Below are 7,762 nucleotides of genomic sequence, written 5' to 3'. Positions count from 1 at the left end.
TTTTATCTTAAAAATTCATTTTAGTGATCAAATTAACTCTAATTGATTTGAAATTTTTATGGGAAGCTTCTATAACATTAAATTACATTGTGAAATAGTATTTATGTCATTTACATTTATAATTACTCCAAATTAATTTTCTCTTTATTTTTAGGGTTGGTGATTATTTGATTTGTTTTCATCTATATATCGTGGTTTCCCTATTGTTGCTTGTTGATTTTGAGTCTGGAGCGTATCAGTTTGATCGTTATCATTATAACCATTGTTACTTTTGATAATCAAGTATATTTTGTTGAATATGAACATCATTTGTAGAGATCTTATTTTTTTACTCAATTTTCTTGAACTTTGAAGATTCGTCGGCTCGTGTGTTCCAGAAGTTTAAGCAGCTGTATGATTATTATTATAATGATCCATGTTCTATAAATGAGCCTGTGATGTTGTTAATCATTCATCTTTAATTAAGCCTGACCTTATGGATGCGTACAAGATTATTTATATGAGATTAGGAATGAGCCTATTGCTGAGAGAGAGATATTTTATTATCTTTATTTTTTTGTTGCATAAAGATATTAGTCTGATGTTAATATTGAAGATTTTTTTCTCTAGATATACACATTTTTTCACTGGTTTCAAAATTATTACATGCTTTCTCTCAGGAAATTTAAGTTGAATGTGTTACTATAACACTTTCTTTCATGTTACTGTCAGATCTTCTTCTATGGTATTAATTAAACAAAGGAAGATTTACAGACATGCCACTCAATTCCTATGTATTTACGTATGTAACACCTAAACTGCAATTTCTACACACATACCACCTTTACTATGAATGACCTTAACCATGAATGAAAATGATGGGTGGTATAAATGTGTAAAACAAAATGATGGATAGTATTTTTTGATGTTTTATGAAAGAGTTGGGTGGTATGAATGTAAAAAACAAAATTCAGGTTTTAAATATGTAAATACAAAAGGAATTGTGTCGTATGTATGTAAATTTCCCATAAATAAAATGTACGATCCATGCAGATTTTTTTTAAGCTAGCCCCCTAGATTTTACTAATTTGTTTAGACTACTGCACATGAAAATGATGGATATAGAAATACATAAGAATTTAGTGCTGCGCATATAAGTTTCCCTATTTATTTCTAGCTGAAAATATGGTTGAAATGTGTGATGAAACTATATTTTTATTATTATTACTTTATTAATTTATATCATTTAACATTTATGATAGATGATGGTGGGGAAATCCAAGATGCATTGTCTACAATTGTTGGAAGACGAACTGTCCCTCAAGTCTTCATTAATGGAAAGCATTTGGGTGGCTCCGATGGTAAAATCAGCCCCCTTCTCATATTATTCTGATTAAGATTTTATTACTATAAATCATTATTTTTTTTTAATATAAATTTTATTTGATTTTTAATGTATTGCACACATCTCAAAGCAAATCTAATGCTGTTGTTTGGAATTATGGCAGACACAGTTGAAGCATATGAAAGTGGTAAGCTTGCAAATATTTTGGGTATCACCAGCAATATCAAAAATGATGATCTTTAAAAAGTAAATACTCATTTCCTTATCAAAATTAGATGCGTTTTATTGTTGTAACAATTTTACCTGCTTCTTTTTCTTATTTTTCAGAGTACTTATTGCACTTGTGAATGACCTTTATTATATCATTTTACGAAATTTTGAAGGAGTATTTGGAAAAAATATTACATCAAATCAAATGCATCAAGACTCAAATCACTGTCTGTCACGTGTACGATAATTTAATACACTAAGATGGGTCAGACTGTACATGTGACAGGCAGTGATTGAAGTCCTGATGCATTTTTGTATCAGAACTTCTGATGTAATATTTTCTCAGTATTTTGAGGTCTAGAAGGTTCTCAAGTAAAATATTATATGGGTGTTTGCATAAATACCACCCAACTCTTACGTATTTACATATTAACTATTAAATTTTATTTATTTATATTTATAACACTCAAATCTTCTGTATCATATTAAAGATATTATTATTTTAATTTTAAAGATATTAAAATTATGTGATATGTATGATTATTTTTCTTTTTTATCTTATGTTTTCCATGAAATAAATTGACATGCAGGACCTATTATTCAGTTATTAAAGGTAAATAATAGGATACTATAATCTTATGTTTTATTATATACAAGCAATATTATCCATGCATGAAAATAAACTCGCTCTTTAAAAGTTAAAACGGTCATATTTGGTCTTATTTTTTATTTGATGGAAGACTGCAGTGATATAAATATAAAATGTTAAATTATAATAGTTAAATTTAAGTATTAGGTATATAAATATGGGAAGATTTGCATGTATGACTTTATAAGTACGTGTTGAATGCCTATACTTCAAAATTTAAATGAATGCCCTTTACAAACGCAGGAAAGGGATATGAATGTAAAATGTAAATTTTACATGTTAGATGTATAAGTAGATAAGCTCTGAGTCAATGGTGGGACCATCGGTTATCTCCCAATCCTAAATTTTTAATAATTTTTTAGTATCATATAATATATTTAAAAAAAAAATCTTAGATTAAATACATAATAATAAATTTAACTATATTCGTAATTGAATAGTAAAATTTATAATAATTTTAAAAAAAAATAAGAGAAAAGTGTTTTAAGACTTGACATATTTGTCATTCCCTAATTTTTTATTTCATTCTCCTTAAATTCTAGTTTTATCACAGATTGGTTGGGGCATTTCTAAATACTAAAGTACATTATTACTATTTATATATGTATTTAAAATGGTACATTTACATGAGTACCATCCAATGCCTATATGTTTTATGGGGCATTTATATGCTATTTCAAAGTATCTCCTTGAGCCACTTTAATTTTTAAAATTTGTTGTCTTTGAGGCCACCTAATGGTCACCAGTCTCTAACTATATATAGTTTGATACAATCCATTAGAATTGCGCTTCCAACAAAACATTATTCATAGGAAAAATTATTTCATACGGACACCGCATGTAGAAATGCAATTGGTGTTTGAGTTTCACCACTGATCACAGCAAAAATGTATTTCGATAGGCCTCATTTTAACTATTTTTTTTAAAAAAATATTGATCAACGATGGAGATCGGACACTGCATATATTTCTGCATACGGTGTCTGTATGGAATAATTTTTCCATTCATAGGGCACGTGCAGCCCATTGAGAAAAAATCAAAGGGGATACAACATATATATCACTTGAAGCATTACTAATTATAAATATATCACCTTTCCATCAATTTTTCAAATTCTTCCTCAAACATCAAAAATCAAGATAAAATCTCAACCCATACCTTCCATCATGCATTGATAGTTCAAAAAATTATCATTAGTGCTAGCTTTATTAAAAGTAATATTTGAAGTGATATGAATGTAAAAATCAGGCTAAAAATTTAAAAAAAAAAATCTACAATACATTTTTAGTCTTTAAACAAAAAAAGAGCTTAAAATAATGCTATTTCAACTTTAGAAATAATAGTATATGGTTCATGGGTCAAACCAGCCTCTTGATTACCCTATTTGCTAGGCTTCAATCATGCAATTTATTCATGCAACAAAAAATCCTCAAAATATCCCAAATTAAACTAAACTTCAAACGCAACTTCTATTTTCAAAATATTATGTTTTTTTTTTTTTTTCCTACGAAGTCTCATCACTAACACTGCAGCGAATCAAAACAAGTTGCAACATTCGGCATTCAATGGTTTCAAGAGAACTCATATGTTATATAGCCAAATTTGAATAGAATAAACATTCGGGTTAATTACATACATAGCACCTGGAATATTGCAATTTACAAAATTTAGCATATTTTTTATCATATGTATGCCTTGATAAAAACAAAAAAAAATGGGTCGAGTTTCATCATGAATTTTGATATTTGAGTGACAATTTGAAAAATGGATGAAAAAGGGTGCTAGATTTGTAAATAACAATGTTTCGGGTGCTATGTATGTGCTAAACTTTGTAGCATCAAAAATATTTTAAGATGAGTGTAATATATATTATAGTCCCACACATTTGAAACTAATTGCTATAAAATTATGCTAACTGAACAGAGTTATCTCTTGATTTTTGTATAGGCCCCTAACATCACCTGAAGGAAAAGTTCACTAAATTGATAGAACAGCTGTTCGGTTGCATGAATAGTTAAATCTGCTCCCCAACAAAAAAATATTGCAGAATTTGGAATTGCAGCAGAAAACAATAGTATAGCAGAACATATTCTACAACTCAACTATGTAAATAAGCTCAGAGCTTTGAAAATATACGCTGTTATTTTGCAGAAACTGGAAGGTAGACGCCTTCTGCCGCCAACCAAACGTTGTCCGGTTTCTTTTCTCTGATGCCGCAAACCTTGAAGAGAAACAGAATATTGCTTAGAGATTATAAATCAAAAGGGTGGATTTGCACTCAAATTTCTTATATATTTGCATATCTAACATATTATATGTATGTTTACATCGGGTCAAAATATATGAGTTTATGAAAATGTCAAAATAATCCCCAACTCTTTAAAATTGGGGCTGAAATAGTCCTCTGTGGAGACTATTTCAGCCTATATTAGACATTTTATACAGATTTTGCAACTTAAATGATCCCCTGCAAAGAGTTTGGAGATTATTTTGATACTTCTCTAAAAAAAAATTTAATCCATTCTAAGTTAGTTTTAGTGACATTTTTTTACGTTATTTAAAAAATGGGATACATACAAACCATCCGAAACATTGATATTTACAAATCAACCACCCAAGTGATTTTTTTTGAGCTAGTGAACCTATGTTTTTACGCATGCCATGATCAAATTATTGAGAATTTGATAAAAATGAAAAATATGCGTTGAAGTTTTAACATGAATTTTGATATTCGAGTGAGAATTTGAAAAATGGATGAAAGTAAGTTGTTGATTTGTAAATAGCAAGTTTCAGGTAGTCTTTATGTAATTGACCCTTAAAAAATAGGAAGTTATAGAAGATAAATAAATATATAAGAATTATAAGATATGCATGTAAATCTCTCGGAACCAAATACATATATAGAAAAATATAGAAGACTAAAACACGGGAAAAAATTGGAATGAATTATTTACCTCTTGCTGCCCTCCAGCAATTCTGGTATACTTCTTGTCATGGCTGTGTAAATAGCCCCCAGTATCAACATGTTTAAGTCTTATTCTTTGGTCTTGTCTCCATGTCTTCCCATTCCCTTCAATCTCAATCCTGGAGTTCAATTCCATGACAGAAAATAAGTCACTTGGATTCAGAACTCAGCATGGATGAGGAGAAAATAATAATAAGGGGCATTTACATACATACCACTCAATTCCTATGTATTTACATATACACCTTCACTTTACTTTTTTTTACATTCAAACCACGCAAACATTTCATATCACATTTTAAAAAATAAATATTTTAACTTTTAAAAAATGAAATACACCTTTTATGCATAGGTAAGGTGGCATATATGTAAAGAGGGTTGCATGTATATATATATATATATATATATATATATATATATATGTACAAAAGTGAAGTTTAGGTGCTAGATATGTATATACATAAGAATTAAGTGGCATTTATGTAAATCTTCCTGAATATAAATGATACCCACCGCCAGTAATCTCCAGTATCTGATTGACCATCACCTCCAAAACAGCTTACCTACAATATTTTTTTATTTTTCCATGAGAACATATAAAGCTTGGATCAGCCTAAAAACTCAAAACAGGAACTTGGAAGGGGAAAAAAGTGTAAATTTTTATTTACTTCAGAGTATATAAATAGATTAGTATAGAATTTGGAATTAGTTGGTGTGGGGTTATGAGTAGCTAGAATTTAAACTTCTAATGAAAACTTTGAGAAGAAAATTCAGCAAGCAGGTTATAGGAACAATATAAAGCACACTAATCTTTTCTATAATTCTGATCCAGTTTAAAATGATGCATAATTCTTTGTCATTTGGAACTAACATTGATGAATTAATATAGCTTTTTGGTACCTATGTGATTTTTGGTGAACAAGAAGGCTATCCAAGCATTGGGCCTATCAACCAAGACAACGATACTTACAATGCATTAACCAATTCATTGGGTTAAGCTACTTTGGGTTAACCCACACATTTGGTTAAGCTGCTTGATCCACATTGGGTAACTCACATGAGATTCTACATTCAGGGTTACAACTTAAAACAAATAAGAAGACAAATTATAAGGCAATATAAGAAGCAAAAAAAATTTTAAAAAAGGGGGCATTTACATACATACCACAAGATTCTTATGTATTTACATGTGTCGCACCTAAACTTTCATATTTACATGCATAGCACTCAAATCTTTAATATCACATCAAAAATTGCACTAGTGCCACTTTTTAAGAGTGAAATACACCTTTTAATGCATGGTCTAAAGCGCCAAAATATTATGTATGTAAATATCAAAGTTTAGATGTGACATATGTAAAGACATAAGAATTGTGTGCTACATATGTAGCTTTGCCAAAAATAATCAGGTCTGAACTGTTACATGTTTCAAAGAGAAAGCAACCAAAAAGCTAGATTTGAATGCTGAAAAAAGGAGAGGCTTTGAACTTTCGTATTGAATTTTGTATTTACAGATATGCCTTCACACGTTAAAAACTTGCATTTCCTCGTGGCAATTTATGAGTGATATTTCTTGATATAACTTTATGAGGAAGATAATTCAGTTGAAGCTTCATTGGAAAACATAGAAAACGTAAATCTATACATAAATTACTGTGTATTCAGGGGAGCAAGAATTATTCATATTAATTAAGAAGATAAAACATTGTTTACACCCGTGCGCGCGCATGCGTGTTTTTTTTTTTTTTTTTGAATGAGAAAAAATAGAAGCAACTCATAAATTCTCAAAAAATTAAAGGAAATGTTTACTGACTGAAATTTCTAGAAATCTAACCTCCAAATTTCCAGAAATAGGGGATGCATGCAAGTGGCTGTGCAGCCACTTCTGAGTCCTCATATGTTGCAAACGGACAATAGTTCCATGTGGTATGGCATCACCTTGTTTGGAAGACGAATCTGGCAAAGGCCTAACAATCTGTGGATTTTGGTCAAAGAAATGCTTTAGTAAGTCAAAAAAGGAAAAATTAACCAATATATTGGTAAAAAACTGAATGATTTCAATATTCCCGAATCAGCTTTTTTGCCAATATATTGGTAAAAAACTGAATGATATCAGGAGGGTGGTATTTTCCAAACAGATAATAGTAGATCATCTACTAAAGAGTTTATTTGAACCAATTCACACATACAAATCCAGTGCCATCCATCCTGGACAGACCGAGTACATGAAACAAACCGACCAATCCAAAGGCAACTGGTATCAATTCTCAGCAAGTGGTCGCACAGCCTAAGGGCAGCAAGGCCTAAAGACCACCCACCTTAATAGCCACTCGGCCTAAAAGGGGGATGAAAGTCCCTTATGAGCAATCGGCGGCTTCAGACCAGACGTCCGTGTGCCCCTCGGGCCAAATTTATGTATAAGCTAAAATACCCCCCGTGGCTAAGCATAAACGCCATGTTAGTTGGGTCTTGCCCGAAATTTGAAGACATCCAACTGTGGTGTCAATATTGTCCGACTGAGTGTAAACAAAATACCGATGGACCATGGCGCCAAGATCGTCCGGTCCTGCCCAAAATTTGAAGACAACGCCAACTGTAGCCCCAAGTCTGTCTG

At 30.7% G+C, this 7,762-nt stretch overlaps 2 protein-coding genes across 2 annotated transcripts in view; one reads left to right on the top strand and one right to left on the bottom strand.

The window, feature by feature from the left end:
• LOC110027038 (glutaredoxin-C8) overlaps positions 1 to 1,672 on the top strand; it is a 16,651-nt gene extending 14,979 nt beyond the window's left edge. The window contains exon 5 of the mRNA XM_020728302.1: positions 1,540 to 1,672. Coding sequence (XP_020583961.1) covers positions 1,540 to 1,567 — 28 coding nt within the window. The 3' untranslated portion in view covers positions 1,568 to 1,672. The remainder of the gene's footprint in view (positions 1 to 1,539) is intronic.
• A 2,468-nt stretch (positions 1,673 to 4,140) lies between these two features.
• The window catches only part of LOC110027097 (stromal cell-derived factor 2-like protein), a 7,013-nt gene continuing 3,391 nt past the window's right edge, over positions 4,141 to 7,762 (bottom strand). The window contains exons 3-6 of the mRNA XM_020728381.1: positions 6,983 to 7,123; positions 5,662 to 5,711; positions 5,138 to 5,267; positions 4,141 to 4,404 (exon numbers count right to left, since the gene is read on the bottom strand). Of these exons, the coding sequence (XP_020584040.1) occupies positions 4,324 to 4,404; positions 5,138 to 5,267; positions 5,662 to 5,711; positions 6,983 to 7,123 (402 nt within the window). The 3' untranslated portion in view covers positions 4,141 to 4,323. The remainder of the gene's footprint in view (positions 4,405 to 5,137; positions 5,268 to 5,661; positions 5,712 to 6,982; positions 7,124 to 7,762) is intronic.

Source organism: Phalaenopsis equestris, unplaced genomic scaffold (assembly GCF_001263595.1).
Source record: "Phalaenopsis equestris unplaced genomic scaffold, ASM126359v1 Scaffold000413, whole genome shotgun sequence".
In the NCBI taxonomy this organism is placed as follows: Eukaryota; Viridiplantae; Streptophyta; class Magnoliopsida; order Asparagales; family Orchidaceae; genus Phalaenopsis; species Phalaenopsis equestris.
This window is presented reverse-complemented; position numbering and strand designations above follow the sequence as displayed.